The sequence below is a fragment of the Lontra canadensis genome, unplaced genomic scaffold (assembly GCF_010015895.1).
Source record: "Lontra canadensis isolate GAN:19392208 unplaced genomic scaffold, GSC_riverotter_1.0 scaffold108, whole genome shotgun sequence".
In the NCBI taxonomy this organism is placed as follows: domain Eukaryota; kingdom Metazoa; phylum Chordata; class Mammalia; order Carnivora; family Mustelidae; genus Lontra; species Lontra canadensis.
The window spans coordinates 82,879-99,136 of record NW_022631102.1 but is presented as its reverse complement, the minus strand read 5'-3'; the positions used below and the strand labels follow the sequence as shown (position 1 = coordinate 99,136).

General features: G+C 63.3%; 1 protein-coding gene and 1 long non-coding RNA gene across 2 annotated transcripts; one reads left to right on the top strand and one right to left on the bottom strand.

The window, feature by feature from the left end:
- Window positions 1-1,075: 1,075 nt before the first annotated feature.
- On the top strand, window positions 1,076-11,003 carry TEX22 (testis expressed 22). Its single transcript, XM_032839653.1, has 3 exons — window positions 1,076-1,280; window positions 10,556-10,684; window positions 10,765-11,003. Exons 1-3 carry the CDS (start codon window positions 1,143-1,145, stop codon window positions 10,942-10,944), a joined length of 447 nt encoding a protein of 148 aa, XP_032695544.1. The 5' UTR covers window positions 1,076-1,142; the 3' UTR covers window positions 10,945-11,003.
- Window positions 6,910-15,822, bottom strand: LOC116856277. Its single transcript, XR_004380517.1, has 3 exons — window positions 15,811-15,822; window positions 10,196-10,200; window positions 6,910-7,008 (listed from the first exon to the last, which is right to left on the bottom strand). It is a non-coding gene; the product is annotated as an uncharacterized LOC116856277 (long non-coding RNA).
- Between the last annotated feature and the right edge of the window lie 436 nt (window positions 15,823-16,258).

The window sequence follows — 16,258 nt, the reverse complement described above, 5'->3', positions numbered from 1 at the left end:
TCCCTGCTGTGTGGTTCCTCCGGGCCCGGGGACCGTGGGGGTGCTGCGGGGGGGACGTGCGGTCGGAGGTTCCGCCGCAGGGGGCGTGGGGGCACCGCGCGGGGGAGCGGGCGGGGGGACGCCGCGGGGGCGGAGCGGGGGGACGGGGAGGGTCACGGAGGCCACACAGCCTGCAGGCCAATGGCTGCGGGCGGGGGGCGCAAGCGCAGGCCCTGTGGGGCTCCGGCCGGGGACCCCCGAGCTCCGAACTACGCCTCGTTGCCCCTCCAGAGGCGCAGCACGGAGGCATCTGCGGGGACGCCCCTCTGAGCGCGCCAGGCCCCACCGCACACAGGGCCGCGACCAGCCCTTCGGGCCACAGCGCAGGCGCAGCGCAGGCCGGAAGCGGAAGGGGCGGGGCGGGGACAGCCCCAGCGGAACTTCCGCCGCGCTCGGTTCCGCCCCCTCAGAGCCGCGGGGACGGCGGTGGGCCGCACCGCTGCTCCTCGCCCGCGCGCCCCGGGGAGGACCCTCCCCCCGCCCGCAGCCCCCCGCCCGCACCCCTTCCCGCCCCCGCCCCACCCCGCCCCATGCCGCTAGCGCACCCGCTGCCCCGCACCTCTCTCTACCCTCAGCCCCTTCGCCCCGTCCTGTGCCCCCGCGCCCCGCTTCGCCGTCCGCGGCCGCCGCCTCCCGCACGTTCGCTCCTCCCGGCCTCCCGCCCTGTGCCTCCCTGACCCGTGCCCGGAGCCCCGCTCCGCCCTCGCCTCGCCCGCAGAGCCCCCTGGGGTGTGGTGCGGCCGCGTCGAGGTGAGGTCACAGCGAGCGGGAGGAGGGAGGAGGGAGAGCGCCGCGGGCCTTCGTTCTGGGGCTGGTCGGGGTCCTCTGTGCGGTCCGCGGCGGCCGGGGGAGGACGCACGCCCCGCGGGCTGGAGCCAGGTGGGGAGCCTGGGCCCGGGACAGGGGGCAGCGCGGGGTGACCCTGTGGAGAGAAAGGGCGGCCGCAGCGCGCCTGGGACCCGCGGCCCCCCCTGGCCTGAGGCCTGCCCGGCTGGAGGGCCAGGAGCTGGAAGGGGCTGCCGGAGCCTGACGCGGCCCCCGTGGCCGGGGTCCAGGGAGCGGCGGTGACCTTGCCCAGAGCCCGGCGGCCTGTGGGGCTGGCGATGGACCGTCGGGAGCCCTGGTCTCATGGCCCCGCGGGGAAGGCGCCCCGGCAGGCCCCGCCCCTCCGGAGCCCGAGCAGGGCCTGGGGCCGGCCCAGCACCCAGAGCGGAGGGCAGCAGGCGCGGACTCAGGACTGGGTAAGCTGCACCCGGGAGCTGGCCCTGCAGGTGGGCTGGCCCGGCGAGCGGCAGCGGGGGCGCCTCGGCCTCGGCCTCGGCCTCCGGCAGGGCCCACCCGGGACGCGCGCTCTTCCCGCGGCCCCGCGGTCTCCCCAGCGCCTGCACCCCGGGCGGGAGGGCGGCAGCACGGGTAGGCCGGGTGGGGGGGGGCCGCGGGACCGTCCCCAGCAGTGGTGACCCGGGCATTCCCAGGGCCTGTGCCTGTGCCGGCCCCACGCTGGAGGCGCGCTCTGCCCCGACCTCACCCCGGATGGGTGAGCGGCTGCCGGTGCCCCCGAGCTGTGAGAGGGGACGGCGGCTCCGCCCCGGGGTGCTTCGGGAGCAGAGAAGCCAGACGCCCAGAGCTGTGTGTGGCTCCCTGTGTGCGGGGGCAGCAGATGCAGTGGCTGCCCTGGCCGCCGAGCCCCGGTCTGCCGCGTCGCTAGTCCAGCCTGGGTGCTGCGTTCTGTAGAGCCGACGCCGGAGGACACCAGGCGTTCGCGGAGACGCTGTGTCTCCAAGGAGGGTAAAGCCAGAAGCTGAGCTGGGCCGGGGGAGCAGAGCAAGACGGGGTTGCTGGTGCGCCTCGTCCTCCCGGCGGCCTGCGCCATCGCGGGAGAATCGGCCACGCGGCCAGACCGGAGGGATGTGAACGCAGGGGACAGCAGCACCACGGGGGACATGACGGCCTGTTCGTTTGGGAGAAGGGACCGGAACCGCCCTGGGCAGCCGGGGAGGAGGGTCCTCGCAGCTGCGTGGGGCAGTGGCCCGCACAGTTATAAAGAGTCGGGGAGAAAGAGGACAAAGGCCAATCAGAAAACGGGAGCAAACTTGTCAGGAAGTAGGCAAACGTCCCTGAAAGAAACTTTAAAACGCCCCCAAAGTGTCCCCCAGAGGCCCGGCGACAGGAAGAGACGCCCGTTCCCGGAGGAGAAGACCTGCACGGAGGGTCCTCAGGCCTTTCTCAGTTCAGTGTCCTGGACAGCAAAGGTGCTGAATATTTGGGGTGCCTGGTGAGGAGAGCTCGACTCTTGATACCGGGGTCGTGCGTTCAAGCCCCGTTGGGTGTAGAGATGCCTGAAGAAAGATGAACTTTAGAAACGAACGTTTGTCTTGTCTTTTTCGGTACGGCAAACCGGTAAAATAGAAGAAACCAAAAATAGGTCCAGTCGTAGCAGATGTGAATTCTCACCACGAAGCCGGAGTCCTGACGCGTGACGCGTGACCATCAGGACTGAGAAGAAAGTCTGGAAATTGACCCAAATGCCCGCAGAACTTAGCATAGGTGGGGGAGACGGACTTCAAGTAAGTCTTGTGGGGCAGCCATGCAGATGCGGGGAAGACAGTCATAGCTGTGCCTCTCACTGAACACCGGGGAGAACCCCAGGTGCAGGGGTGGCCTTTCTGGCCTCCGAGTCCAGGAGCCAGGAGAGAGCAGGCAGTCACCTTAAACCACATGTGGAAAACCAACAGAACTTTCAGGGAGGGGCGCCTGGGTGGCTCAGTGGGTTAAAGCCTCTGCCTTCGGCTCAGGTCATGATCTCAGGGTCCTGGGATCGAGCCCCGCATCGGGCTCTCTGCTCAGCAGGGAGCCTGCTTCCCCCTCTCTCTCTCTGCCTGCCTGTCTGCCTACTTGTGATCTCTGCTTGTCAAATAAATAAATAAAAGCTTAAAAAAAAAAACACCAACTTTCAGGGAGTCAAAACATACACCAGGGGCAAAGTTAGAGATCAGTGCACCAAGATGCTCCATGGTGGGGGGGCCGTCTTGTCCGCACGCTGTGCTGCGAACTCTGGACTTGCACCCAGACCCGAAAGTTGGACTTGCCTGATGACACCTAGAAAGACTAACTCAAGATGTTCAAAGACATAGAAACTACAAAACTCCTGGAACAAAACACAGGAAACCTTCATTACATTGGACATGATAGCCAACGGCTCGAGCAACAAATGTTAAAGTAAATAAATTAGGGTCCATCAAATTAAAACCTTTAGATCTTCAAACAGTATGGACAGAGTGGAAAGTCAGCCTGCGGAACGGGAGGAAAACCTTTGCCCATGGCACACCCGGGAAGGGAGTAGGGTCCAGAATGCACAGAGAAGGGAGCTCCGGACGAGACCGCCTGAGTCCGAAACGGGCTAAGAGCTTGAGCAGACCTTTCTCCTGTTCAGCAGGCGTCATCGAGAACGTCGAGTGGCACTCAGCGTCACTAGTCCAAGAGGATGCCAACCAAAACCACAGGACGGCACTCACCCCCGCCACCACCCCTCCTCTCGAAAACGGGAGGGGCGTGTCTGGGGGACTCCGTAGTGAAGCCTCTGCCTTCGGCCCAGGTCATGATCTCAGGGTCCTGGGATCGAGCCCCGCATCGGGCTCTCTGCTCGGCGGGGGGCCTGCTTCCCCCTCTCTCTCTCTCTGCCTGCTTGTGATCCTTCTCTCTCTGTCAAATAAATAAATAAAATCTTTAAAAACAAAAAGAAAAAAAACGGAGACACCGATGACAACAAAGGAAGCTCTCAGGTGGCCCCAGAAACTCGCTCTGTGAAGGACTTGGGGTGGGCAGTTCCAGGCCGTTAGGAGGTGAGTCCCCCCACCTGTGCGGTGACGACTGCAGAGTCGCTTCTGCCTGGCCTGGAGCGGCTTTGCCCGACAGCACCCAAGCCGCGGGGCAGGGGAAAGAAGGAGAACGGCGTGCCGGCGCCGGTGGGAGTGCGGCACAAACCGTGGAGAGCTGCGTATGTGGTGAGTGGGTCAAACCAGGCAGCACCTGAAAGACTAAAGGTCCGGCCTGACCCCGCAGCCCCCGTGCCTGTGCCCCCGGGAGCCAGCACTTTGTCTCTTCCCCACCCGCCGAGGAAGCTGTGCGGGTGGGGCCGTGCCCCGGTGCCCGGCGAGTATGTGACGCGGCGTGTGAAACGATGAAGGACTCGAGAAGCGCACGGGATAAAGTCGTCTGCATTCGCGAGGGGGACGAGCACGTGACCTCTCAACAGATACGGAAAATAACGGTAGTAAATTCCAGCATCTTTCCTTAAAACAGACATAAAAACCTATTGATTATTCCTTAACTGAGGCATAATTACCGCGGTGAAAGCCGACGGATTCCGAGTAAGGCAGGACGCGATGGACGCGTCTGTGACGTGTCACGGTTGCTCTGGGGAGCCTCGGTCCGACTCTCGGGCGCCCAGGGTCGCCACGATGATGGGCCCGTCCGACCCCGAGCCTGCGCCCCCGTCGGGAGATGGAGCGCGCTGTGAGTACCTGAAAGGGAGACGCGAAACGGCCGGTATCTGCAGCTGACCCGTTACCGGCTGGAACCCCGCGTGAGCCGCTGAGATGACCACCAGGAAGAGCACGGCCGGGGGCGACCTCCCTCGGAAGCTCGGTAGTTCCTGGGGGCCCCTGGGTGGCTCTGTCGGTTGCGCGTCTGCCTTCGGCCCCAGTGGTGGTCCCAGGGTCCTGGGGTCGGGCCCCGCATGGTGGGGCTCCCTGCTCAGCGGGGGGGCCTGCTTCCCCCCCAGTGCCCCCCCTCTTGTGCTCTCTGGCTCACTCGCTTTCTCTCAAATAAATAAACATAAAAGAAGTAAAACTTATTTTCTCAGTACACCGAAAATAACCGAGCAGAAAATGCAGTGGGGAGAAAAGGATTCATTCCCTTTCACAACAGAAACTGCAAAGTCCCTAAGAATGAATCCGTTCCTGAGACGAACCCTGGGGCCCAGCAGCGCCGACAGCAGCTGACGGAAGTCTGTGCCATCTCCTTTCACGGGAACATTCAACACGTTAAACCTGCCAGATTTCCCCCAAGTACCTTCTTTGGTGCAATACCAGTTTTTCAAAAAAACAGAACTTTTCATGAGTGTTGACAGTCTTACCCTAAACGTGCCTACGTCTCTGTCCAGGTATCAACTACCTGCTGCACCGGACAAATGTCCCCCAGACTCAGCAGCTCAAAAGAACAACTACGTCTGTGCCAGTCTCTGTCGGTTGGGATGTGGGGGCTGACTGGCTTTGGTCTGTCCGGTTACAGCCTAGACGCTGGAGCTGCGGCCGCTGGGAAACCGGACCGGCTGGAGAGCCCGCTTCCGCAGTGGCTCACGCGGCGGTCACGCCGGTGCCGGCGCGGGCAGGCAGCCTTGCCCCTCGCCAGCTGCCACCGGAAGCTGGCGGGCATGGGCAGTGCAGCCACAGCCACAGGCCCAGCAAGCCCCAAGAGCAGCAGTGACAGGAGTCTGTCCCCAGGGCCGTCACAGCGAGACGCAGGGCCAGACACGAAGCTAAGCTCTTGGCAGTAATCGGAGAGGAGGGACGAGACATGTCCGTACGGGGGCGTGACCATCGTCCTGCAAAAATAATCTGTGAAGAAGAGGGGAAAATAAGGATGCCCGGGTGGCTCAGTGGGTTAAGCGCGGGGACGTTCTGAGCCCGTGGGACCGAGACCTCCCACGAACAGCCTCCCATCTGCTCCTGGCGTGCTTTGGTGCCAAACTCTGCCTTTGGGTCTGGAGGGGGAGTGGGTGGGGCCCCTGCACGAGCAGCAGGCTGACCCAGGAGACATGGTCGTGCTGCAGAAAGCACGAGCACGGCGTGTGCGGAGTGTGGCTTCCTTTATGTAGAGCCCAAAGACACACGTGTCACTGCACCGTAAAGATACTATTTGAATGAATAAGGATTTTCGTTTTGAAATTTTATTTGGAAAAGAAACCCTGCAACGACTTGGAAGGATAAGAGCGGGTCTTGCTTGTCAGTTCTAAGCTCCAGCGACTGACACTACGGCACCAGGCGCCTGGGGGCTCTGTCATTAAGCCTCTGCCTGCAGCTCAGGTCATGATCCTGGGGTCCTGGGATCGAGCCCTGCGGCGGGCTCCCTGCTCGGCGGGGAGCCTGCTTCTCCCTCTCCCTCCGCCACGCTCCCTGCTTGTGCTCTCTCTCACTCTTTGTCTCTCAAATAAGTAAAATCTTAAAATAAAATAGAAGCGTATGGCATTGGGAGAGACAGACACGGGCAAGACATCCACAGTCCAGGGCAAATAGTTGGAAAACTAGTCCCTGTGTGAGTCTGGGGCTTATGGGACAGCGGGGGACAGACTTCTCCAGGAACAGGGCGGTGGCTGGCTGCCCATTCCGAAGATCAAACACAGCAATCGTGAAAACCAAACCACAGTCGGGCCAGGACAACGCAACGGCGGCGTCGGAAGCTTGGGGAGCGGGTGGGGAGGTTCCTACCGGGGCCCCACACTAAATCCACGCTGGGAAATCCTACAAGTCGGACAAAGTCTTTAAAGGTTAGTGCAAAGACACAAAAATCTGAGGAGACGGTCTGGAAGAAACTGCTCATTCCGCGCACAACGTTCGAACGTGAACCAACTGGATTCTATGGAGAGACGCTTTCGGGCCCTGGGAAGGCGGTTTTCAGCGTGGAGTGGAAGGCGTGTGAGCGATGGACTCAGTTCTCGGAGGAAGCGGGCGATGCTCGGCAGGAGGGGGCGGCTGTGGGATGGGGCGCGCTGGGCCCGCGAGGCCTCCGGTCCTGTGGCGTCTGTTTGTTTGTTTTTTTTTTTTTTTTTTTTCCATTTAACCTCATTAATCTTTCCTCCTCCTGCCTCTAACTTTTGGTGAAGTTACTTTGTTGCTCTCTTCCTCGCTGCTTGAGTTGCTTGCTTTACCCATCCTGGGGCTTTTTCCTAATTTTCCAGCATTTGGGGTCCTGTCCATGGTGGCAGCCGGTGCGCCCTGCATCCTTGCTCGTGTCTGTGGGAGCTGGCTTGTGGCCTCGCTTCCCCTTTCACTCGGGGCGGATTAGGGGTGCTTTGGAAGGTCCGCCCCAGTATGGTTCTGCTGTTAATTTTTAATTGCATTGTCTTGTGGCCACCCGATGCGACCCGGACACGTCCTGTGCTGGCACGTCTGTTTGTTGGCCTAAAGCGCGGCTGACGTGTGCGATGTTCCTTCCCTTTGTTTGGGGGCAGCGCGGTTGCCTGCGGCCGGCGGTGCATCCTCCTCCTGGTCTGTCAGATCACGCTGCCTCACCACGGGCTATTTTTTTTTTAAGATTTTATTTATTTGACAGAGATCACAAGTAGGCAGAGAGGCAGGCAGAGAGAGAGGAGGAAGCAGGCTCCCCGCTGAGCAGAGAGCCCGACGCGGGGCTCGATCCCAGGACCCCGAGATCATGACCTGAGCCGAAGGCAGAGGCTTTAACCCACTGAGCCACCCAGGCACCCCCAAAATTTGGACCATTTGTTTAACACATGTGCTTGTGTAACTTAGGAGGACAGCCCTGCCCTAGCTCTTGGGGGTCACAAGGGGCACAGCCCGGTGCCCACAGCTTCCAGCTCTCGTGGCCATTCCCACCGCAAACTGGGATTCTGGGATTCGGGGCCTGTCCTCACCGTGCACCCTCTCCTCGGGGACCCCAGCCACACCCGGAGCTGCTGCGTCGCTGGCGACAAAGCCCCACGCTGAACCCACAGCTCAGTCCACCTCAGAGCCCCAGGCATGTGGACAACTGCCTGTGGTTGCTCCGGGGCCCCGCAAGCCACACTTGGGGAGCCCAGAGGCCAGCTCTGTTCCCAGGGGAGGCTGCCCCCCAAGGCCTCTCATCTGGAGTGCCCCTGCTGGCCTGCCCTCTGCAGGACCCCAGCTCCTGGGCCCTTGTCTCTGTCCGTGCTGGTTTACTCCCCTTTTGGTGGAGGGCCTGGGAAGGAGGGCCCCGGAGAGGTCTGAGCTCCGGACTGTGGAGCTGCTCCGACGTCCCGTTCAGCCTCCGCACTCGCGTGGTGCTTTTGTGGGTGGAAACTCTCGGTGGAAAGTCCCGTTCTTCCAGGACGTGGATTACTCCATGGCCCTAACCCTTGCTGTTTCTGCGTGATGCCCGCGACCGTGTGGCCTCAGGTCCTCGGCATGTGGCCCACGACCGTCTCTGCGGGTCCCTGCAGCTCCCACACGCCCCCGTCTGCTTCCTCCCACGGTCTGCCGCTGCACCCCCTTGTCTCTGGGAAGCGCATGTGCGTGTTCATTTCCCCGACTCTCTCCCGAAATCTGAGTGCCTGGATGCTGACCTACGCGGTCGCAGTCTCCAGGTTTCTTCCGGCTCCTGCTTACTGTGTCTTTGTTTCTGGCGTTCGGCCAGTCCTTGCCTTCGCGGTCAGCGTTTGCTGTAATGACCGGCTCTGTGACGACTTCCTTGAGCCGCCGTGTGCTCCTGCTCGCCCTCCGTCAGGGGCCTGAGGTCAGCAGGATCTCTGTGTCCCCCGCTTGCCGCGCCGTCTCAGAGGTCCTCCAGGGGTGCCGCGGCCGTGGTGGATGGCGGAGACCTGAGAGGCGGGTTTGGGGCAGGGGCTCTGCTCCCAGTCACCCTGCTCTGCGGGGAGTGGGGTGGAGTTTGGTGGGCGATGCCACAGGGCTACTGCCGGACAGAGGGAGGGACCCCACGCCACCGGCCACGCCTGTGGGGAGCTTTCCCTGTGGACACAGTTGCATGTTTAAAGAGCTCCGGCTTGCCGTCTGAGTGGTCCTCTCCCACATCCCCCCCTTTTTCTGTTTTGGGGACATCTGTGTCTGGGAGAACAACAGCTATGGGACGGGGGGGCTCTTTCCTGTCCCCCGAGTCTCTCATCCCTGGCAGAGGCCACACCTGCTCCTGGTCAGTGCAGAAGAGCAGAACGGGGGGCTGGCCTGAGGCTCCACGCGTGGGGGCAGCCTCACTAGTGGTCAGGCACTTGGGCTGGGAGGGGGGAGGTTTCTGGGGGCTCTGCCCTGGGCGCCCCACCCTTGGGGTCTGTCAGGCCGCCTGTTTTCTCCAGGAAAGAACCTTCCTCTCCTGGGAGGATGTGGGGAATAGCCAGGCCCCATGGATCTTGGTGCAGAGTGGAAAGAGGGTCTGGGGGCTTCACTTTTTTTTTTTTTTTTTTTGGTGGTGGTTGGGGGGGGGGTGACGCTTAAACCACAGAAATGTGTTGTCTCAAGGTCTGGAGGCTGCGAGGTCCAGACCCAAGTGCCAGCAGCGCCGCTTCCTTCTCTGGCTTTCCTCCTCGGCTTGTGGCTGGCCCAGGTCTCTGTGTGCCCTCACGTCCCCTTCCGTGGGGGTCTCTGGGCCCTAATGTCCACTTTGGGGGGTTTGCTTCTTATTTTTAAGTATATGGCTTAGCAGCACTGAGTACGTTCATGTTGTCGGAACCCGATCTCCAGGACTTCTGCTCCGTGACTCTGATGCTGTCCCTGTCTACTTGGGGGGGGCGGCTCCCCAGCCCTGTTGCCCCATCTGCTTCCCGTTGCTGTGGATCTGACTCCTCTGGGGACACCCAGAGTGGAATCACACAGGGTTTCTCCTCCGGTGACCTGCCCGTGTCACTCGGCGTAGTGTCCTCAGGGCTCAGCCACGTTTCTTCCTTTTTAAGGCTGAATCGTGGTCCGCGGCCAGCACCTGCCCATCTAGGGAACACAGCAACGGCCATCTGGGTTTTCCCACAGCCTTTGGTCTGTTGTGGGCCGTGCTGCTGTGACCTGGGCGTGCGGTGTCTCTGTGAGGCCTGCTGCCGGTTCCTGCGGCTACACACCCACCAGGGCCCACCGGGGATTCTCGTTTTAATTCTTTGAGGAATGGGGACTTCACTCTGCGCGTGTCTCAATTCTCTGTCCTTAGCTCCCTGCGGCACTGCAGACAGTGACCGGCTGTCCACCCCCCTGCCCAAGGAGGGAGCGGGGGCATCCCCAGGCCTGGCCAGAGTCTGCGAGGGTCTGTCGCATACAGCCCACCTGGGAAGTTCTGCCGGGGCGGGGTGGGGGGACGGTGCCGCGGGGCTGCGGCTTCTGGTCTTTCCCGGTCACAGACGCCGTCCCAGCCTCCTGCCTTGTGCTGAGCCTCCACACTGGCCCCTGGCCACCCTCTCCACCGGTCCTCACGGTTCCTGCGGCTTTTTCTTGACTTGGGAGGCTCGAGGAGTAGCCCCTTCCACCCCATCTCTCCTGAGGCTCTTGCAGGCCAGCCTGGAGGACCGCTACTGCCTGCCACCTCATGGCCCCGGTGGGAAGGGCCGCGGCCGCCGCTGTGAGGACCTCCCTGTCTGGGGATGACCCCTGCGCAGAAAAGTGGCCGGCGGTGGGGCCGGGCGCCGAGGCGGGAGCTGCTGCAGGCCGAGCCGGATCCTGGGGAGGAGCGGGTGGGCTGCTCTCCGTGCGGTGCTGAGGGTCGGCGGGCGCGGGAGCCGGGAGCACAGGTGTGGCTGGTGCCGACCGCGCCCCTGTTCACACAGGTGTGCGAGCCCCCAGAGAGCAGGCCCGCGAGCCGCCGCGGGAGCGTCAGCATCGAGGAGCGCCGGCAGCTGGCCACGCAGGACGGCGGGGAGGAGCCGGGCACCGGCGGGCCTGACCCCCACTACAGGGTGTGCAGTGGGGGGGCGGGGGGCACGGCAACACACAGGCCCTGCCTGGACCCGCCCCCTGACCCCGCGGTTGCCCCCAGGACATTGCGCAGCTCGTGGCCCAGCTGGTGTCCGAGGACGTGGACAAGGACGTGCTCCTGCCCCACCCACTGAGGTCCTCTGAGTCCGCCCACGCCTTCCACGCCTTCCTGGCCCGGAGCTCGTCTTTCTGGCAGACCACGACTTCGAAGGCGCAGGTCTCGAGGTCACTGCCCTCCTAAGAGACGACTCAGCCCAGTGTCTGTGTTCCAGTGCCTTTCCTGGGGGCCTGGGGTAGGCGGCGGCCTCTTCACCTCCCGCGGGAGCTCGTGAGCCCAGGGATGAGAGAACCCAGGCCCAGGAGGACCCCGTGACTGCCCCTTCCTTAGAACACGCAGCCCTGAGACCTTGGAGGCCACCTTGGTGGGGGGGGGGTGCCCTGCCCCAGCCCAGCCTCCAGGAGGCTCCCTGAAGGGGCCTGGGGGACAGGGTGGGGGTGGGGGGTGGTACCGGAAGAGCCTGCTGCCTAGAGAGGCCTGGCCTGCGAAGGGGGAGGAGGGCATGATGGCTCACGGGCCCCTACAGAGCCCAGTTCATGAGCAACTCCCTTGCTGGCCCTCCAGGAGGGTGGGGAGTTTGAGGCCATCAGCTGCTGGGCACGAGTGCTCACCCAGCTGGGGGACACCAGTTCTCATGCTGGGCCCTGCCTGCAGTAGGTCCAAAGGGGCCTGTGTAACCCTGGGGGAGCAGAAGCCAGGGGGTGCTGAGCACAGGGAGGCTTCCTGAAGGAGGGGTGCCTCCCCACCTCCACACAGTGGTTGGCGGACAGAGGCCATGGGAAGCTGTGAAGAGCGGGCCCTGGGCCCATCCCAGCGTCTGCTTTTGGGGGTTGAGGGGTGGGTGGAGGGTTCTGAGCCCCGGGTGATGTGGGGGAGTGCACTGGCGGAGCTGGAGCTGGAGGGGGACTGGAAGCGGGAGGAGGGAAGGCAGGGGTGATGGCAGGCTCCCAGCCCTCCAGGGCCATGGAAGGACAGCAGCAGGGGGTGGGAGCCGTCCCCGGGACTTGGCCACTGACTCTCAGAGGCTGACGGGCTTCTGTGTGGGGACAGCTGGGTGGCGGGGACTTCAGGCTAGATGAGGTGAGGAACCCCAGGTCTGGGGTGTGGGCAGGAACTAGGCCTCCCTGGGTCCCAGAACCTGTGGCCTGTGTCCGGAGGGGCAGGCTGAGGTTGAGGCCTGGGGGACAATATGACCCCCTTCTCCCCTCTTTAGGGATCTCTGATGATGAACTACGGGGTGGGCGTCATGGGCCAGGCTCCAAGCTGGGCAGGAAGGAACCCCCCCACCCCCCCAGCAGTGCTCCCAGTGCAGAATGGGAGCCGAAGTGCCAACAGTCAGATAGAGGTGACAAGGGCTTTGGAGTTCTTTATCACGGAGCGGGGTCCGGAGGGTCACCGGGCTGACCTACCGGTTCTGGTCTTGCTTGGGGCGGGTCATGAGGCTGCAGTCAGATGGTGAGGAGTCCAGGATGCCCCGACGGCCGGCCCTCTGCCTTCCACATGGTCTCGGCACCTCTGCTGGGCCGGGAGCCTGCTGCCCGGGGCCCGGCACTCCCACCCCCACAGCAGAGCAGAGGGGCCTTGGGTGGGGCGGTGAGACCCCAGCCGCGCAGCGTCTTCAGCTGCCTCCTGCGTGGTTACCATGGTTACTAAGGCCTCAGGACCCTCCCAGTGACCCTGTCCGGTAGAGTGTGGTGCCCAGGACAGGGGTCACTCACCACCGGGGGATGGATTTGCTGTCGCCCAGAGCTCTGGTTTCTGCTGCTGCCCCAGCAGAGCACCGCCGCAGACGGCCTGTCCTCACGTTCCCTGGCTGGGGCTCCGCAGAGATCCCAAATGGGCCTCACCAGCCTAGGATCAGGCTGTGCGCACGGCGGCCGGCCCTTCTGGAGAACCCGTTCCTGGCCTTTTCCAGCTTCTGGAAGCTGCCTGCTAGCCTTGGCGTGTGGCCCCTTCCTCTGCCTTCAAGGGTGGCCGCGTGGCCCCTGTGGGCCCCACGCCCCATCTTCTCTGGGGCCTCTGCCTCTTCTGTCGGCCCCCGGCGCTGCGGGCTGCTGCTCCACCGTCATGGCTAAGCCGTCCCAGGCCCCACGGGCACATTCACAGCTTTGAGGTGAAGATGTGGATTCTTCTTTGGGGTGCCGTGCCCTCCCCGGGGCCCAGCACCGACTGGGTAGACCTGGGGGTGCTGCGTCCCATCCCACAGAACATGGGACCCCCCCCCAGCAACCAAGGACGGTCAGCCCCAGCTGGGAATAGCACCTGCGCGGAGCCCCTGGGACAGAAGAGGGTCCCCCAGCAGCACAGCGGGAGTCGGCAGGACGAGCAGCCTAAGGCCCGCAGCAGTCGGCGGGGGCGTCTCCTGGGCCACCCCCACCTATGTCCCTTCTTTGTTTTTATTTTTTAAGATTGCATTTATTTTGAGAGTGCAAGTTGGGGGAGGGGGAGAATCCCAAGCAGAGTCCCCCCTGAGCACAGCGCGTCTCCGCAGCCCGCGTTCGTGACCTGAGCTGAAACCAAGCCTGAGACGCTTCAGGGCGCCCGGGGGCCCCAGTCATCGGGTGTCTGCCTTTGGTTCCGGTCATGATCCCAGGTCCTGCCTGCTCTCCCTCTCCCTCCCCCCCGCTTGTGTTCCCTCTCTCACTGTCTCTCGCTGTCAAATAAATCAATCAAATCTTAAAGAAAGAAGAGATGCTTTCCCGACGGTTCCCCCAGGCGCTGCCCCCCGCCCCCGGTGTCCATTCTTCACCGCCCGTGCCCTTCCAGCCAGGTGGGTCTCTCCTCATGCTCCGGGAGGAACAACACCCCCCCATCACAGAGACATCCCCATGTGGGGGGCCATGTGGGGATACCTCTGAGGAGGGAGGTCCTTTGGGGACATCCCGGGGGGGGGGGCATTGGAGTGCTCTGGCGGCAAGGTGGACAGTGTCCCACCGGCAGGCTTGCCCCGCTGGCCGCGCGAGTCCCTTGCGTCCTTTCACCTGTCTGTGCTCACGAGGGAGGTCAGCTCGGAGCAGGCAGTACAGGCGGCCGTAGACACCGCGAGGAGGAAAGCAGGTGTGCGCTGGGGCTGTTGTTTGTGTCCTCCCGAGGGCCAGCACCGGCCCTGCTGAAAAGAAGGACTCCGTGGGCTCTGCGAGAACGCACTCACTACTCAACAGTGAGGTTTGAAAAGTCTCACCCACAGTCGCACCAAGATCAGGCTGCGGATGCGCGGAGAAGGCTACCCAGGTACCTCCAGAGACCCAGGCAGCGAGGAGAGCGCGTGGAAACACAGAGCAAGCGCACAGCCCCTCCCTGCAAACCTAAGAAACTTTAATTTTAAGGGAAAACAGGATTGCTGAATTAATGAATGCGTCTTCCCCCCAAATTTAAAAGCTTCTCCTAAGATTATTTTTAGAAATTGCAAAAAATCAAGAGACGGTGTCACGTGGCTTTGGCTGTGCCCTCCCCTGACACAGTGCGGGCTGAGGCGGCTCACAGCGCGGAGGAGCTGGCGCTGGGCTCCCCGCCCCCGCCCGCCGGGACTGTCATTCCGGCTGGGGGCTGGCACGGGCCTCGGGCCTGCACCGACGCCCCCCCCCCCGCCCGGACCCCCCAGGCCGCGGTGAGCTCGCCAGCCCCACGTGGCCGCTCAGTCTTCACTTTGGTTACACCCTTACTGGCCGCCCGTGAGCTCAGCCCTTGGTGGCCGGAAGAGCTACGCTTCTGGGGCTCCTCGTGGTGCTCACAGGTCTCCCCGCAGAAGGGGTGGGGACCCTGCTTTCTCAGCCAGGGTGGCTGGCCTTCCCTCAGAGCCTGGTGTCCGTGCCCCGTGGCTGCAGGAGCACGGGCCCAGCTGCCACTCTATCCTGCATGTGACCTGCTTTCCGAAAGCCAGTCCCAGGGACCCCTGAAGCCCAGTGACTCAGGCAGGATGGGCCTCCGCGCAGACGCCGCTCTGTCTGGATTTCTGGAGCGTGCAGGCCCCTCGTCACCCGGCCTTTCCTGCAGATCCCCGAGTGCTCTCTGCAGTGCTCTGCCTCTGCTCGTCTCGGCCCTCACCATGCTGCCGCCCGGGGGTGCCCCAAAGCCCCCCAGTGCACGCCTGTCCCTCTGAGGGGCCTCCTCCTCCACCAGCGTCCTGGGTCCTCTCCACCGCTGTGCCCCTCACCGTGACTCCTCTGTCCCCTTCCCTGTGTCCTTTGTAGCCTGCATTACTCACAGCTCTAGCCGTCACCCGCTAGCCTGTGCGTCCCCTGGAGGCAGAGACCTTGTCCCCCAACCCTGCCCGCCAGGTGTGTCACAAGTCAGGATTGAGTAAGTTATTGTTTTAGCTGCTTTGTCTCGTCCCCCAAGTATCTCCAGCCTTTCCCGCACCCGTAATCCACATTCTGCCCCTCGCTGCTCCGGGCTGATTCCAGCAGCAGTTTCACACGTTAACGCCTGCTCCCATCCTGCTCTTTGGTCACCCAGTACTGGGGCTTCCGATGACGGACGGCAAGTGCGGCCCAGGTTCCCGCAGCCTCCCGCACTCCTGCAGCTTCTGGTGGCTTCTCTCCGGGGTTTCCAGCTGGCCCTCGCCCCCGCCCTCCTTCCCTCCTCCAGTTTCTCTGTTGTTGGATGAGTGGAGGTGGCCGCCAGGCCTTCATTCCTGTTCTGACGCCAGGAGCCATCTCCGGAGCGTCTATCCGCGAGGTTGTAAGTGGGCGGGTTCACAGTCTCTTTTGCAGCTCACCTGAGATCTGCCGCCTGCCTGGGAGCAGGGCAGGGCACTGCGGGCCATGTCCCTTCTTCTTATTAGTCTGGAAGGGGCAGAAGGCAGGCCCCAGCTGGAGCAGCTGTGTGCTGTGGGGTCCCAGGCCTCAGTAAATGTCACTCGGCTTCGGGAGGGCCATATCCCTATCCTTCGTGGGGAAGCCCGGGGCCTGGATGTCTTCCCTGAGACCCTGGACCCCCTCGGCCAGGCCGCCCACCCCATGCCGTGCTTGTCCTCCGTCCCACTCACAGGGAGGAAGTCAGCCTCCAACTCTCGGTCAGCCGCCCTCCCCGGCTGGGCCAGTGCCACACTTCTCAGGACGGAGCCCGTCCTGTTTCTGGGATGGAGGCAGAAGCAGGCCCTTCCAAGGGAGGAAGTTTCATGCTCTCTCCATGCCCAAAGGCTGCCTGGGTATTTTTTGGTAGTTCTAATTTTCTGGTCAGCTTGTCGAGTATTGGAAGGTTCTGTGGTGCAGTGTCACTGTCCAGGTGAGGGGGTTCAAGGTTCAGGCCAGGGCATTAGGAAGGGGGCCTATGGGGAGGGAGGGACACCCCTCCCCCACCCCACCCCCACCCCGCAGCCATCCACCAGGGCTCCCTGGGCTGGGCTTGCTGACCGCAGAGCATTTCCTTTCCTGGAGCCCGGGGCAGGCTCCACTTGCAGCTCACTGCCCTCCTTGGAACCCCTGGCTTTTACCCCAGCACCTGCTCTGGGCTCTGCTCTGGGGACCTCCGGGTCTGTCCCTAGGGGCCTCCCCCA